At 41.4% G+C, this 17,706-nt stretch overlaps 1 protein-coding gene across 1 annotated transcript in view; it reads right to left on the bottom strand.

Moving 5' to 3' along the window:
- The window catches only part of LOC8032206 (microprocessor complex subunit DGCR8), a 32,380-nt gene continuing 14,674 nt past the window's right edge, over nt 1–17,706 (bottom strand). The window contains exons 9-16 of the mRNA XM_029994371.4: nt 16,114–16,212; nt 15,909–15,997; nt 15,441–15,541; nt 9,203–9,302; nt 9,072–9,128; nt 2,094–2,177; nt 1,848–1,958; nt 1–1,718 (exon numbers count right to left, since the gene is read on the bottom strand). Of these exons, the coding sequence (XP_029850231.2) occupies nt 1,629–1,718; nt 1,848–1,958; nt 2,094–2,177; nt 9,072–9,128; nt 9,203–9,302; nt 15,441–15,541; nt 15,909–15,997; nt 16,114–16,212 (731 nt within the window). The 3' untranslated portion in view covers nt 1–1,628. The remainder of the gene's footprint in view (nt 1,719–1,847; nt 1,959–2,093; nt 2,178–9,071; nt 9,129–9,202; nt 9,303–15,440; nt 15,542–15,908; nt 15,998–16,113; nt 16,213–17,706) is intronic.

Raw genomic sequence — 17,706 nt, 5'->3', positions numbered from 1 at the left:
CAAGCAGAACATTTCTTTTTTATTATGTCTTGCAGGTCAAAAGGAATAACTTAATAAAACAGAAACACATCAGAAGACTAGGGGCCGAAATGACACTGAGGAGAATCCTCAGGGTTGACTCAACATGAAACCTTACTGATAATTCTGGTGACCTGAAATGTAAGTACAAGATGCCACTTCATACATTCTAAGAGTACAGTGGGAATGAAGACAGCAAAATCAAGACAACAGCAGTTGTGATGAGTAGAACCCTAGATCACAGTCTGTAACAGTCTGCAATTATTGACGAGAGAATGGGTAGGGGTAGAAACAATTACCAACCACACTAGATGAAGCTTTTCGACACAAAATATGACCAGCATAACAATTCGGCAAACAGAACTTGTATCTGTAGCTATTACCGAAGGTACAAGAGCCAGTGGCTTCTACAGTGGAAAAAATACAATGTCCAGACACTCACACAGACCAGAAAAATATATCACCATGCCAAAACATCCCAACACCAACCAACACTTTGTTCCCATTTCATAAAAATCTAGAGCCATACTGGGTAGAAGTTTAGTTCTTAATAAAATTGTATAATGACCGCCAAGAAACGCGTGGCCTCACAAGCTGCGCAAGATTAAAAGCTCAAACGTAAACTGAGACGTTGATAAAAAGCCTTCGTCAGTTCATACAGCATGCAAAAGATTAAAAAAAATGGTAGCCCAAAACAAAGAAGCAACTTGGCATAAAACACCATGGCATTTTTAACATAAAATGTACCATGTGGACAGCATAGGATGTGCGATACAGTTTGCCCAAGCATCCATGACCAACACCAAATTTCACCTTTTAAGTTGGAGTCACACATATGCACATCTCAGAGCTAGTGGCGTCGGGACAGGAAAAAAGTGAAGGGGGGAGGGGGGGGATAACGCCCCCCCCCCCCCCCCCTTTCTCAACATTTGAGACATTTCTAGCTAACAATTCAGGGGAGGGGAGGAAAATCTAAGTTCCCTCCCCTGTCACCCCCCTCATTTTTCGAATACTTTTAATGCCCCTCTTCAGAGCATACAGCAACGCTAATAACAGTTTTTTAACTGTGCAAGAAAAATGTAAAAAAACTGGCAATCACGCTTTCGGCCACACTGTGTCGTCCTTTGTATGTTAATAACGTTAAGATCCATTATTCATCATATAGACCTGAAGCTACGTACTTACAACTGGGTAAAAGAAAAACTTTCTATGGCTTCTGGGGATGCCACTGTGTCCGACCTAAACAATAACAGAAAGATAGGGGTAAAATTGAAGCAGCCACAATAAAAAGCTAGGTAGAAGCCTTCTCAAGAACCTTACAGTGCATCTCTTCATGCTCACAGTTATGACAAGCACCAAACACCGAAATGGTATGACTGACTGCAAGTAGAAATACATTTTTTTTTCTGCACTTCCCTCCCACTATAAGTTACCTTAGCTTCAAGCTGCAAGGATGACTTTGGAGCATGTTGAAGAACTCGGGGACATATGCATCTCAGAGAGCTTTCGTTGCAAACAACAATGGGAGGAATGCTCGTAAGGAATGTCTTCCAAGATTAAGGAAAAAAAAAAAAACCTGACCAGAGAGATTTTAGGGAAAAAAAAAAAAATCACAACTCAACGACTTTGAGGTCTGAGGCTGACGTAGAAGGAAACTCAGTTTCTTGGGGGATGAACTTGCCGATGGGCTTCATGGCCTCCTATGAGAAGCAAGATAAGAAAAGCAGTTATCTACAAAGCTGGACAACAAATGTTTCAAACTGTGTTCGCTCAAAAATTAGACTATAAGGAAAGTGCAGAATCGAAAGCTTGTCCACCGATAGCCATACCCTGCGCTCCTTAAGCTTGGCCATCTCTTCTTTGAGCTTGTTGAGTATGCACAGGTTGGGGCGATTGGCACTGGCCTTGCTCTGGAGCTTGGTGATCCGCTGCTCTTCTTCCTGCAAGGCGGCACGACAGCCACAACGAGGCACTTGTCAGGACACTGAAAAAGCTTTTGCTCCGACTTTTACCCCCGTGCAAATCTGTTTAGTGAACTACCTAATGTAGCACACAGCAGAGGTATCAGCACCCACCTTCTTTTCTTTTAATGTCTTGCATGATCCTTTTCCATATAGTCTGAGTAAGGAACCCCATGAAGTGATGTGAGGATGAAGTGCCTAGAATAAGACAACACAATACATGGCAGAGGCTCATATCTGGTTCATTGTGCAGCACAAAGAGACTGTGGAGCATTTTCTAGTCTACTTGAGAACTCCAATACTTTAAAGGACACATGCAAAGGAAAAAATCATTTTTTTAAACGGCTTAGATGGAAAAAGGACGCCATAAAACAATTTTACAACGAAGAAAAAAAATTTTTAGAGCTATATTTACGGCGCAAAACGAATTTGTAGTTGGCGCCCGCAGGCACCGCGGAAAAGTGGTCTGTATTTATCATGTGACTGGTCCTTATTTATCATGTGGTGCTTGCGTTCTTTCGGAAGCTTCCTATGGCCTCTACAAGTACCGTATTTACTCGCATATAGGTCGACCTGTTTTTCAAAAATCGCCTCATCAAAACTGGGGGGTCGACCAATACGCGAATCCCGGTATTATATTTTTCAACTTTTTTTTTTTTTCGGGGGTCCCGAAGTTAGGGGGGTCGACCTATACGACGTATCGACCAATATGCGAGTAAATACGGTAACTTATTCATCTTTGTTTGAAGTATAACAAAAAACTAAGAAGAATAAGTAACTTTTAGAGCCCAAAGGAAACTCCTGAAAAAGCGCAAGCAGACGTGATAGACCTGTGCGCCGGTCAGACGACGGTGGCGGCGCCCCGAAGCAGACGAACTTGTGCGGCGGCGGCGACGGCGGCGTAAAGAAACGCGTTGAAGCGGCGTTCGCACAACGCTCAGCGTGCGGCGGCGACGCAGCGCGGCGGCGCGCGGGCCTACCACGTGACCAGCGGCGGCTCCCGCGAGCGCCAACGACAAATTCGTATAGCGCCGTAAATATAGCTCTAAAATTTTTTTTTCTTCGTTGCAAAATCGTTTTATGACATCTTTTTTCCATCTAAGCTGTCTAAAAAAAATGTTTTTTCCTTTGCATGCGTCCTTTAACATACATGCTAAGGTTTTCATTTTAGAATGACTCAGGGAAGGACATGGAAGGCAAAACTGGAAACTATAAGAAAGGTTTGGCTTCAAACAAATGCATATGTTTACTAGCAGTATACATGCATCATACTGCTTTTGAATATTCTGGCACCCATTTATGGTCCATAAAAACCGCTAATTCAGCAGCATTCCTAGCCATGTCAGTAACACATGCGTCTAACATTGATGAAGCAGAAGTGTGAGAGTACCCGCTCAACCAGTATTCCTAAAAGAGGAAGAAATGAAACAATTTTCTGCCCGGCAGAAATTCACTTTTCTCCTCCTGGCATTTCTAAGTTCTTTTCGCAAATAAAAATGAATAATGAGCTCAAAAACGAATAGAACCTTTTAGATTCATCGCAACACGGATTCCGGCAGGGATATTCTTGTACTAGTACGCAATTAGTTGAATTTTTCATGACCTTTCTTTGGCAATCGAAAAGCGACAAAGTATTGATTGTACAGTCAAACCCGTTTATAACGAACAGCAGGAAACGCGACAATCGGTTTGATATAGCAAGTAGTTTGATATAGCAAAAAACATGTACAACAAACTTCCACGATGAGTTCGTTGTAAGGCGATAGCTTCTCTTTCTTTCTCATCTCTTCACTTACGCCTTGTACAACACGCTGGAAGTTTTTTTTTTTTGCTTGCGTACAGTTTGTTCATTTAGCTTATCTTCCCACTGAATCGCTTCTCTTTGTGGGCAAACGCTTTGATATGAAAAGTTTTTTTTTCTGTGCGTGCGTGCAGTGTGTTTTTAAGCGTTCTCCCCTTCTGAATCGCTTCTCTTCACTCATTTTTATTCGCAACTCGAGCTTTCGGGATTTTCGTTCTTTCCTACTTCTTTTTGGAGGGAAGGGAGAGGCTAGAAGACGATTGTTTGCGCGCTTTTGGAAGCCCTCCCGGGGGGAAAAAAATTCTATATAAACAATACGTTGTTCGTTATAAAACATACTTTTTACATGCACTTTTATTTAAATTTTCCGTTAGTTCGATATCGACAATAATTCGCTGTACGTGGGTTTGTTCTAAACGGGTTTCACTGTATATTTCTTGATTTCAGCAAGGCTTTTGATGTCGTTCATCATGACCTTTTAATTTCCAAACTACACGCTTATAAACTTGATGACAAAGTTTATAACTGGATTCGTGAGTATTTGTCGTTGAGAAAACAGTATGTGGTTTTAAATGGCTTCCAATCCCAAATGGCCGACGTCTCTTCAGGTGTGCCGCAGGGCTCGGTTCTAGGACCGGTTTTATTTCTTATTTACATAAATGATATTGCTGTTGATGTTTGTTCTACCATTCGAATGTTTTCAGATGATTGTGTTGTCTATAGACAGATCAATAATTTGCAGGATAGTGTGATTTTGCAAAAGGACCTGGACAGCATTGAATCATGGTGTCAGTCATGGCAAATGTCTTTGAATGTAAAAAAAAAACTGTACGTGTCACTTTTACCCAAGGAAGGTTTTACCGCCAGCATTTCGTTATTCACTAAATGGGAAAGTCCTAGAAACCCTAAATGAATTTAAATACCTTGGTGTATATTTCACATCCTATCTGTGTTAAAATGCGCATGTTGACTATATTTCCTCGAAGGTTTCACGGATGCTAGGTTTTCTGCGTCGAAATTTCCTAATTGTACCTCAGTCGCTCAGAGAAACAATATACTTTTCCCACGTTCGTTCTATTCTGGAATATGCTTGCGTTGTCTGGGACCCTTATAGTACCACCTTTTCTATACAAAAACCTGAAAAAATATGAAATGCGGCTTCGAGGTTTGTTTTAAGTAATTACGATTGGCGACTAATAGGACTGAGTAAAAACGCAAACTTAAGTGGCAATTATTAAAAGATCGCAGAAAGCAGCTCCGTCTCAAATTTGTTCACGATATTTATTATGGTAAAACCGGTGTAGAAAAAGATAAATATATGAAAGTGCCTTTTTACGTATCCAGTAGGAACGACCATGCTTTAAAAATTAGAGGAATTCCTTTTAAGGGTGACGTACTGCGACACTCCTTTTTTGTAGAGACCGCGCACAATTGTAACTCCGTTCCATCCTGCGCTGTCACCATAGCTCCCAATGACGCCTTTTTTCACGCACTAAATGTGTGCGTTTTTTCTGTGTCTGTATAATGTTTGTTTCCCCCCCACTGTAATGCCTGATGGTGAAGTGGGTACCTGAATAAAGATAAAAAGAAATGCGTTACAGGGGTGCAAATAAAATAAAAAAATAGAAGTGTGTTACTTAAAAACTTTGTGTGATAACTAACTGCCCTAAATCTGGTGGAGAGAAATTGCCTGACTAAAGTTAAGCTGTCTTGTTTTTGTTAATGCTAGGACCCTGATACACCGACACCAGTGTCATTCTCATTCACCAAACCCCTCGGATTTTCCAATAACGTTTTTTATTGAACATTTTTAACATTTTTTTTTTTTATTTTTTTTTTTTTATTTTTACGATTGTTAAAAGAGGATATCGTAGCTCCCCAGGCCCCATGTGTTTCCAAAGACAACTTTTTGGACCGACTGACCAGCAACCACTGGACAGAAAGACTTCGGGATGGTTTTATTAAAAAGCAAATAAAAAAATGACCGCATCACCACGTGGTGAATGATGTTGATTGGGGCGAAGCTCTGGTGGTGCTGATGATACTGATTTTGTTCATAGGCAGTGCTGATAGTGCTGATTTTTTTTTTATTGCTCATAGGTAGTGCTGAGTTCCGGGTTGCGTTGGTATGGAATGTGTGGTATGGAAAGTGGTTATATACGCATTTGAGCATTTGACCGCAGCGCCCTCTCGTCTATAAACATTGAGCCAATGCATGCAAAGTTTAACGCAATTATATATGCATTTGACTGCAGCGCCCTCTCCTGTATAGACGTTGAGCGGCTACATGCAACAATTCATCCATGACATCCCCAGCTCTTGAGTTACTACCACATCTCAGAGCCTCCTACTCGTCCCGCAGTCGTGGCCGAGTGGTTAAGGCGATGGACTAGCTAGAAATCCATTGAGGTCTCCCCGCAGAGGTTCGAATCCTGTCGACTCCGCAAACATTGTTTCTTTTTTTAAGAAGACAGATGGGATGGCAATCGATGTGAGCACGGACGCCGGACGGACAAGGCTAGACCCTAAGGAGCTTCACCCCTAAAAACAATTTGTAGGGTGGTCACACTTTTCCCAGTTTTGGGGCTGGAAATTTTTTACAGGAGCATGAATTCTTTCAAACTGCCCCCTTTCTTAACCTGTCGTTCATAAGCAGTCCTGAAGAAAACAGAGGCACTAATAGACTTCCTGAGAACGTATTGCGGAAGGTAATTTGTTTCTTAACATATCTTCAACAACATCCCCGTTCCATGTATTACAATAGGAAAATAGGAGGATCAAGTTTGCACTCCGGTGAAAGCCTAAAAATTGCCTTTCTCCATGAATTTTACTATCTATCCCGTGGTGCCACCTGTGAGCAAGCTTTCAGATATTTCACAATCACGGTCATCTTGGGTTAGTGCTAGGGTGACCATATTCCTCAAGGTAGAAAACAAGACATCCAAGCGGGGGAAAGGGGAGGGGGGGGGGGGGAATTGTAATAAAGATTGAGATTGGGAGAAAAATATTTAATGAAATAACTGGCTGGTATTTCAAAACGTCACCATATTGCACTAAATTTTACTCTCTGGGTAAATATCCCCGCTTAGGTTCACGCCGCTTCTCGGTGACAGTATGCGGCTGCTCATTACGAAACTGTTAACCCGCTTGGCCCCATCGTACACGCCGCTTCGCAGAGTTCAGCCGGTAACCGAAGCGTCCAGAAAGAGTCCCATACCATTTAGTTCAGCAAATTTGCGTTGACAAGATTAGTCTTTTTTTTATTTTTTTTCTTTCAGTGTTGATTGTAAAAAAGAAATATAAATATTGCCACATGCTCAAAAAAAAAAAAAAAGTAGGCATTTTTTGTGGATCGAATTTGGGTCCGCTGCGTATGAAGCAGGCACCTTTCCTAAGCTATACGCTACTTTTTTTTTTTCTTTATTGCAAACTGAAACTCTTAGTAACATTTTCCGGTCGAGGTGCACGGGCTAGTGTGTATAGCTTAGCTCATATCTTAAAGTACCTATGGTTATTTTTGTAAAATATACTTGTAACGAGAACGCATAGTTTCGGTTTGCTTCAACTCGCTTGGTGCCAATTTCAAAACTATGCACTCCTGCGAAAACGGGACATGATCCTTTATTGGGACAAAAAGATGAGACGGCAAAAGCGGACCTCAAAAACAAAACTGTCCCCGCCAAAACGGGACGTCTGGTCACCCTATAGTAAGTTACAAGTCAAGAAGGTAGCGGCAAATGCCCCTCAAAGGGGTTCATGTATCCCTCTGCCAAGTCTGCATCCAATAGCGTCCCATCGTTTCCGTGACGTTGTGGCCAACGCGGGAGAGGGTTTTGCCTTCCTGTAAATATTTGCTTTATCTTTCGACTTTGACTTAGCGTTGTGGAACACAAGAGAGAGATTAGAGTTTTCCCCCTCTGATGGAAACAAATACTACTTTAGGAGGTTAGGTTCCCCCTCTGATGGATACAAAGGCCACTTTCAGGGGGCTCAGTTCCGTCTCCGATGAATACAAAGGTCGCTTTCTTAAAAAGTGGGGGTCGTAGACAAGTTGGCATCACACTGTAGCCAATATCTATTCACTGAACCGGAACAAAAGACGTTTCCAGTGAACTATTCTTTCGATGGCGGATGAATTTGAAACAGGCGCATCACGTTTGTGGGGAGAGCTTCTTCTACCTTCTTGACTTGTAGCCGACTATAGTTAGTGCGCAGCGACGAACTACTTGCACGACACCGTTTCTTTCAGTCTTGTTCAAGGTTTCGGGGTGCATGCTTTGCGGGTTATATTTCTTGTTGTTTTTAGTTAGAGATTTGGGCAGAGCTGCGAGTAAATCACGCACTCATTGCTTTTGCAAGAGCCGTGTGGGGGAATGTAAAATTGGCAACGCTTTTCTTCTTTTTGTTTAGGTGCTCTTTTTTTTTTTTGTGTGTAATACCGCATATCGTTTGCTCAAGTAGTGGCATAGCAAGGAATTTTTTTGAGGGGGGCTGAGGTGGGTCCACAATTTGGGGTGCCGGCGAGGGGGACTGAAGTCCCATACACTGATCTCTATTGTAGTAGGTTGGATAGCGGATCGAGGCTAGTCTTGCTGGGGTCGAGTGGCACCACCGGCAGTCCTAATTTGACACCAGCTAATACATGGTACTCTATGAGAGATACGAGGAAAACTGCAATTTCTTACCCTAGTAGGTTGTTCTTGACGATAAAACTTTTATTGCGTTTTCAGAAAATGACAGGTTAATATTATGTTAATATTCTGGATGCAAATATTAGAATACCAACCTTTTTTAAATAAATGTTTTGCGGTTGAGGGTCGAGGGTTGTGACTTTGTTGGACGTAAACTGTCATGCGGTTCAATGAGACAAGGGTTGCCGAGAGTCAAGTGAAGTCGTTAGAGATCTCGAAGTCATCAGAGCCTAGCAGACGATAAGTTAGGAGGTCTTTACGGGGGCATTCGTATTGTTTTAAATGCTTGTACATAGTAGTTTTGGTGCAAGTCTTTTTTTCAGACTGCAGTGAGGGCTTCTGTGATGAACCAAAACTCGGAATGTGTCGTTCATTCTTTGAGCGATACCTTAACAAAGTCATAGTGAGGAGTCGGAGGCTTCGTAACGTCACAAATGTCATTAGACTGTCAGAGTTTCCATCGTTCAGCAGCACCCTTATGTTCCAGGTTTTGTAAGCCTTGGTGTTGTATCACATATTCGAAATGAATCCAGAATAAAGCCAGTGACTAATACAGTGTTGTAGACAGTCGTAACCAGGAGTATAAGGGTTTTAGCCCACCTGAAGAATGGCTTGAGATGCTCTCTGCTTCCCATCCCTCTTGTTCCTGCAGATGACCTGGGTAAAAGGAGAGAAAAGGTTGCCCAAAACTGCTTGGCAGAAGAACCTACACAACATGGCAACCAACTTACGCTCGCACTATGCTTGCCGACAGACATAATGAACTCGTTGCGCTGATGCTTCATGTTCTTCATCTCCTGCTTGATCTCTGTGTCTCCCATTCCATAATTCCTAAAAAAAGAAAAAAAGGAATGCCACGTTACCAGATCTGCTCGATGACTGTGCACCACACTTGTAAGAAATATCCTTTGTGATGGGTAGTCAAAACAAGAATGGGTTGCACCTAAAATAGTACCTTATTGCACAGCTTGAGCAAAACTTCTTATCTTGCTTTCCCTTTGGTTCTATGGGTCTTAAGTAGAGGTGTGCGAACATCAAAATCTTGTGAATCGAATCTAATACAGTCGAACCTCGTTATAATAAACTAGCACGCGAGCAGAAATTTGTTCGCGATATACAATATTCGTTATAACAGTACACACAAAAAATTGACGCGAATGTTCCTGCAATCGAGCCCGTGCAAGGATGTGCACAGCACTATGATATAAAAATGCGCTATCGCGGACCACAAGATCCTTACCTGTCACTAAGCAGCATTAAAAAAAATAGATCCGAACACGAGGATATCAATTCGCAACACGAAAAACGACGTTAGCTGGATCTATTATTTCATTTATTTGAAGAAAGATGCGATTTTGGGCTGGTGCCTCTTCACCTGGAGCCACTGCACTGGAGCTGAAATCATCATGCCCTAACAGACATGCCAGAGTGATATCTTTTGTTTGAAGAAGCTGACCAGACACTTCCAGATTCGCGCCCTTACATTCTTAAGCCATTAGAAGAGTGCCTCTTCCACGTCTCGGTAGAGGCAAGACCTAAGACTCTTTCGATCAATCTTGTTGGTGTTGTTTCCACAATAGTCTTCGATCTTCTTCCTTGCACTCAGGATGGTAGATATTGTGCTTGGTGCAAGCTTGAAGTCCGTAGCGATGTCGTTTTTTCCTCTGACCGCCGTCCACCGCACTCAACATTCACTTTTATCTCTAGAGAGACGGCTTTCCGCTTCGTCGTCATTTGCAGCTCTGCTACGAGTGGCATGGTTGGCGGTTGGCTTTTGTCTGCACTGGTTCTTGATGCCTTGCAAAGAGGCCAAAAGTGGCACCCCCGCTGTTACCCGCTCGGTTCGTAGGTGGCGCTACCTCCCGAAACGCGCATTTTTGCACATGGGGCAATCTAAACCTTTGCTATTTTTCGTTTTGAAATTACTTTTTGAATTTTTTTCATACTTTTTAATAACTTTCATTGTATTTTGTTACGCAAGAAAAGCAGGAATCGTTTCGCTATAACCGATAGCGCGTCAGATTTCACAGTTTCAGTTTTGTTATGTAACTAGAACTCAAATCTAAATAAAGCATGACCAATAAACTTCGTGATTTGTTTGCTATATCCGATAATTCGCTATATCAGTGTTTGTTATAAAGAGGTTCAACTGTAATAAAGGTTACGAATCAAATCAAATATTTTCGAATAAGAACTTTTTCAAAAACAACTATTTTCTATTTGATGAGAATTAAACAAGAATGCTTAAACAAACCACAACTGGGATTTTTTTTTCAACAGACATTTATGAAAAAGAAAAATGACACACATGTAATTGATAAAAAAACAGATGAAATAAAAAAACAGATGAAAGTAACACACCATTCAAGGAGTCAGTTACAGAACGTAAATGAAAGTACACAAGTAGAGGTGGGTCAGCAAGCCACAACACAGTCAGAGATCGTATCGCGGACGAACACAACCACATGAATGTAAACGAGCCACATATCGTCAATAGACGAGGTCGGCCGGAAATCCGTATCCAAATCCATACCACCTTGGCTACTGTAGTGACTGTAGGAAGGACTGTAGTGTGAGTGTGGTCCGTGGCATTTGTGCTCACGACGATGCGTGCACCGCTGCCAATCATAGTACTTCTCTTCATCAAATCTATCGCAGCGTTTGTGCCACGACCACTTCGCTAACTCCGCACTTCAGACATCATGGTGAGCAAAGGACAGATCACAATAATGTGTGCAAATAACTTTCGAGTGCTTCATAGAAAAAACAAAAAGGCACTTAGGTTGACATCTTGGGTTTGCCAAGCTCGAAACCATGCTGCGCAGTCCAAAAACAATACAGGGAACACAACTGCAAGTTGACACTAATCAGCACGTTCCGGATTATTCACAGTTTTCGAATATTCAAAGAACTCGAATACTTTGAACAGCGAAAGTGGGAAGCGAATTGAATTGAATAGCAAGCATTATTTGCGAAGTATTCAAAGTTTCGAATATTCGCACAACCCTTGGTCTTAAGAGCTTCTTTTCAAGTCAATGGTATCTTCACACCCCATAAATATATAGTATTCTGACAGTGGCAGTCACTGTAGATCTTATAAGTCTAATTAACAACTTATGAAGCATTTAAATGACAAATCAACATAATTTTGAGAAGAGTTTCTGAACAAAACTAACTTCCTGTGTGATTGTCTTGCCTCAGCCCTGTTTTTCATAAGTTCTTGTTCCTGTATATGCCGTCCCCATTGTACTGGATTTTGTAGGTGCTGCCGATCACCTAAATACGAAGTGTGCCCATCAACCCAGACAAGTTTACCCTCTTTGCTACTCACAGCACAATAAACAGAAGCCCTGTTTCCGGTTCCTGAAAACCATTTGTGGCCCTTCTTGATGAACGGCCACAGATGTTTTTTTTTCTGCCATTTCCTTTCTGGGTGGCATGTAGGCGCTAATTTAATAACATCGCCTTTGGTTTCGAGTCTCCCAGCATGGCCAGATGGCTCCACCAATGACAGAACTCAGGAAGCACCATTGGAAACATGTTTGCATGGCATAAACCCTCGCTTTCTTTGCTTTTTTCCTACTGAGGTCGACCCTGCATACTCCTAGGGGCCACTGTCACCATGGACAAGCCGGTTGCCTGAGAGCCAGTTTGGCTTGTTGCGTACAAGCGACCAGTATTAAGACGAAAAACTGGGTACCACAATCTGATGGTCATTTCTGTAGTCGACTACCGTAATATCCCGAGAGATGCCCACCCCCGAAAGATAACTCACCCCTATCTCTGGCTTGATTTGCTATTTTCTTTTGAACACCGAAAGATAGCCGAGTCCCAGTAATTGTAGTGTTGGGATCAATGAGGAGCTTGGCGTAGATGCGGCTAGTCAGCTTTGGTGGGATATGAGCAAACATTGCTGACTGGGAACTACAGTCATCTTAGCTTCAGCGTCCCTCACCGCGATAACAAGTTTGGCAAGAAAACATGACCTAAAAATAGCGTTTCTTCAATTTTTCCTAATTGTACATCAAAAGTTAACCCAATCCTTATTTTCACCCGATTTGCTCTTGATTTTAAATTGGCTATCTCTCAAGAAATTACGGTAGTTGATCCAGTGCAGCCAATCCTGACCAAAATCACTTCAACTGAGCTGGAAAACACTGCCTCTGTGACAGAGGCCAATTAAAAAATTTTGCCACCTAAGGCAGTCTTTGAAAGTGGTGCCCCTTGCCTCCTTGCACACGGTTAGTGGCGAGTGCATAAATTTATCTTGCAAAGAATCGGCACCACTCCAGCATCCTCTATATTTTATCACCTGCCTACTCTGTCTATACTAGTAAGTCAAATCCTGCCCCGCAAATAATACAGGAGGATGCTTAAAGGACCTCTGAAAAGAAAAAAAAAGAAGTTTTCTTTAAACAGTCTGGTTGGGACACACGTGCAAAGAAATTAATTTTATGCAAAAAGAAACTATTTTTTAGAGCAATATTGATCGCGCGACCGTTATTTAAAATTTTGCGCGCAAAGTTAATGACATCACGGAATGGTTATACACTCTTTCCACCTCAACGAGATGGATATACACTTTGTGCACCTCAGTGATGGCCAAGCCGATCCGACTCTCCTCCTTGCACCCGAAATGCCGAGAAAACAAGTGGAAAGGAGGTGACTACTAACTAAATCACGTCTCGCACCGTCAACATTGCTCTAAAATATATATTTTTTTTTTCTCGCATAATTTTAATTTTTTTGACATGTGTGTCCCAACCAGGTTGTTTAAAGGGATACTTCAACGAAATTTGAAATATTCCCGTCGCGTTCAAAAATAGGTTGAATATGATCTACAATATCCGTAAATGACAATCGCACGTTTGTATTTTGATCCTGGTGGCTGTATTTTTCGTTATAAACAGCCCACTCTGGCAAGCGCTCGGAGAAGGCCCAGCTTAGAGCGCGTGACATCCAATGCAATCGTGACATAGGTCGTCTCAAGACGAGCAAAGCTACGGCGAGGCTGACGTCGAGAGGATGGCCTAGTCGTTCCAGCCACCGAAGCGGCTGCTTTTGTACGAATTTTGAGTGACGGGTTAATCTTCTATAATCTTCTAGGGGGACAATAGCGACTTCTGCGACACACAAAAGGGATTCTCGGGAAGAGGGGAGTTCCTCCTTCCCCCCATCTCTCGTCGTGGCCGGAGACGAGACAACCTCCGTCACTAGCTGTCAAGGTTCCTAGACGAGCATTACAAACGAGGCGTTAGCAACATCCACCAGGTGCTCTTTGCTAATCATTTAATTCGTTTTAAAATTCCTTTTCGAGACTTTTTTAACAAGATATTGGTATGTTCCATGTGATACTGCTTTTTTGAACACATATAGACCAAAAAATGAGCGCCGAAATTTCGTTGTAGTATCCCTTTAAAGAAAACTTTTTTTCTGTCTTTCCAGGCACCCCTTTGCCTTAAGGGGGGACACTGGCCAGAGGTCGAACTTTTGAACTACTCAAGTGACCAGAATGAAAATTTCAGGCGAGATTTAGCTTCAGATGTAGGTGTACTGTGCGAACTTTCAGCTCCCTAGGACAAATTTACATACCTGCATAAGATAATGTGCCACTTTTCATTAAGAAATCTATGATATTCAAATGAAGCTAATAAGCATCACTTTGACTGCTTGATTATAAAGTGGGGGATATGGGACCTCGGGCTATCTAGTTTTAATAACTTAAAGGTAAATATTTCAGGAAGAGTTATTACCTCAAAATATGAGATGCATATCTGTCCTTTGTCAATTTTTGAAAACTTGGTTTTTTATCACTGAGGACTTAAACTTAAAACAAAATAAAGTAGATAGCCCGATTCCCCAGTAAATTTCAGTTCAGAAACATCTTGATTGTGGTATCCAAATACTTTTACCTTCCAACAAAAGATTCCTTCGTATGAATTTTGCAGCAAAAAGTGGAACTGAGAAAAATGCATTTAAACATTGAACTCCTTTACTTTGTTACTGCCTCACAATGTGTTGAAAATATTTTATATCAACGTAACTATTTGGTGTATGGTTATCAAATTTTGTGCAAGGGTGTATAATAAGTTTATAAAACTGAAAACCTTAAAATTGAAAAATAAATTTTTTCAAAAAAATTTAAAATTTAGGCCCATGTCCCCCCTTAAAGAGTGGAACGCGATAGCTAAACGCATAAACCCCAGCTCGTTCCAAGGCCCTGCATGCGCGTCTGGCTCGCAATCGAAGGGTCGTGGATTATTCCACCTCCACCTAAATTTCTTCAAATTGTTTTTCTTTAAGGCAAATGAATTACTTTATAGAGTGAAATCATTTGAGACATGCGGCGACCTTTAATTCGCATTACATGTTATGTTTTAATCCCTTTCATTCCACTCGTGACGTCACGTTTCACGTGAGCGACGTTGCGGGTTGTTTGAAATTTCTGCGCGAAGCCACGTGGCTGTGACGTCATGACTCTATCGACCAATCAGGATTTTCCCGTCCCACGCCACGGACACCGACTTCTCTGCGACACGAGCTCCTTAAAGCTATCGCTTTAAAAAGCATAAGGCTTCTTGTGCACCAATGCCACCATTTTGTCCAATGAATGTGACCATCTCTTTCCGCGCCGAGTCGACAGAGGGAGGGCCACTCGATTTTAGTTTATTTTTCACGCAGAAGTCACACCATGAAACAAGACATTAAGAAGCATTCTGCACATCAACATATGACTCCAAAACATTTTCCACCAAAGTTTACAATTGTCTCATGGTCCCAAGATACACCGCCACTGACATGCACTCACTGACTACATGCTGGGCCGTAAACATATATTGAAATAACACTAGGAGAAAGAAAAGAAAAAAAAGAAACCAAAAAGAAAAGGAGGTTAGGAAGTCTTCTAGGATATCTGTTGAAGTTAGTATGCAGGAAGTTTATCAGAAATTCAGTGAAAGTGCAAGGTACCTCTTTAGGCATTCTAGCAGGATTTGGTATGGCGAAAGCTGTCCAGTTTTGGCGCACAGCTCGTTGACACGTGGGTCCTCCACTTTGATCTCGTCAAAGAACTGCAAGGGCAAGGAAAGGGCACAGCCACTATTGAAGCTGGGGGACAATTGAAAAATAAACTCTGTGGAGCCTCTACTTCAAAGGCACTGAATACATAGAAAACTTCAACCAGCAATCGTTTGTGCTGCTGTTACTTGGTCCCTTCAGAGTTTCAAATAGGAGTGCAACCATTTCAAAGGTGTGCTCAATAGTCTGGAAAGCAAGCTTCTCTTACAGTCACAGACAGCCTAAGAAATACAGGTTGTCAGTGACACCCTGTATTCCTTAGGCTGTCAGGAATACAGGAGTACATTGTGTCTGTCTTAGCATATACGGTCCCCCCTGAATCAGTGCAAAATTTACGCAAAGCATGAAAACCTCACTTACTGCGACGTCTTGAAAGAAGTCTTCACTCTTCTCGCTCTTCACATTTGTATCTTTCATTTGGGGGATCAAGATCTCAAGGGTTGCCCTTGCTGTAATGGAAGAACATGGTAAGTGCGGACCTTTCGCCCTTACCCCACATCGTGTCCAAAAAAAAATGACCATAGCATGTCACTGTCTGGCTCGGCAAGGAACAGACACCCGTTACCTGCTTCAGACTTTGCCTGCTTTTTACTGCTGCCGAACCCGGAGCCGTACTCGATGCTATTGATGACGACCGTAGCTCCGTAAGGCATGCTGGAACTTTCTAGAAGTGTGACATACAAACAGCAACATATAAAACTCTGCAAAATGTTTTTTGGAGGCAGACTAAGCCACAATTTTTATTGAGGTATGACTAATGATACCAGCACTGTTTCTTGTCCTGGTTTCACTTTATGAGACAAACCTGTGGTGAACATGCAAACTCTTAGGACGTCATGGATACATACTCAATCTGTTTGACTGTGAAATAAAGAGGCTGTCACTCTGGAGTTGTATTCACGGTTAACATGGCCTTTAAATATTAATGGTCTCAACAAATATAGGGTCAGTAGCCTTTTGACTATACAGTGCAATCCACTTAAAAATGATAATGAAAGAAACCCCGAAATTCAACCATTATAACCAATTATCAATGTATCTGGACTAGAAACCAATCATTGCTAGTTTAGAAACTCTTGAAACTAATTGTTATAAGCAGTACATCGTTATAAGTGGATTGCAATGTGAATGGTCCAAGTGTTTGCTTTTTCTCTTAGATACTTTAAAGCTGCATGTGTTTAGGTTATCTAAAAGCACCATTGGTTACTGAGGAATCTTTAGTGCAAATGGAAGAAACTGAAAGAAAAATGGGGTGAAAATATGCTTCCAACTTCCAAGCATCCAAGAACACTGCTTGACTATTGTTTTTCTGGAGCAAAACATTTGCAACAAAAACCAGCATCAGCTATTCTTTCAGTGTGCTTACTGTGGACTATTGCAGTAGTTGAGAGCATTTCTCTTACATCACATAAATGACCTGACTATACATGTTTCGTAATTAGTATTTGAGAAAAGCTGATCCAAGGTTTTTCAATATTTACTTAATATATATAGGATAACTAGAGGTGTGAAATATTCTAAAGTTTGAGGTATTTGTGAAAAATGTTTTGCTATTCAATATGCAACACACTTTTACTTTCAAAGTGATCATGGTTTTTTTAATATTAGAAAATTGAGAATGATGTCCTCAGAATGTGCAGGTCTCTCATGTCAAGCTTCACTGCTTTGCACCAATGTGCTAGGAGAAACAGCTGAAGTGCCGGAGCATCTCAGCTGGCAAGACAGTCTCGCAAATTTTGCTCACGGTCGTAGGTTAGGTTTCTTTGGCAATAATTAGGACAGTGCCAGAAAAGAAAACTTCAAGCTATATTAAAAAACACAAGGAAGTCACTGCTTTGCTTGTCACACTACTATTTTACGTTTCACCCTACTCATCTTATCAGGGCCTTTTTTTTCCTAATACAAGAATATGAAATGTTTCTCATGTAACAGAACATTTTCCTTTTATAGGTACATATAAAAAAAACTTACAGCCATGATTTGTTTAAGTGTGCCTGCTCAGTTGACAATTAAGATATACATATTCAAAAATATTCTAACTTAATGTGCAGTCAAATTTTGATATTTATATTGAGTCTGCATCAATTTGATGCTCACACACCTCCAGCAATGACACATTCAGATTTATTGAGCATCCCAGAAAGTATAATACTGGTCC

This window comes from Ixodes scapularis, unplaced genomic scaffold (assembly GCF_016920785.2).
Source record: "Ixodes scapularis isolate PalLabHiFi unplaced genomic scaffold, ASM1692078v2 PGA_scaffold1__304_contigs__length_218370807, whole genome shotgun sequence".
NCBI classification, from domain to species: domain Eukaryota; kingdom Metazoa; phylum Arthropoda; class Arachnida; order Ixodida; family Ixodidae; genus Ixodes; species Ixodes scapularis.
The sequence above is the reverse complement of the archived record's forward strand: the minus strand, read 5'-3'. Positions and strand labels throughout refer to the sequence as shown.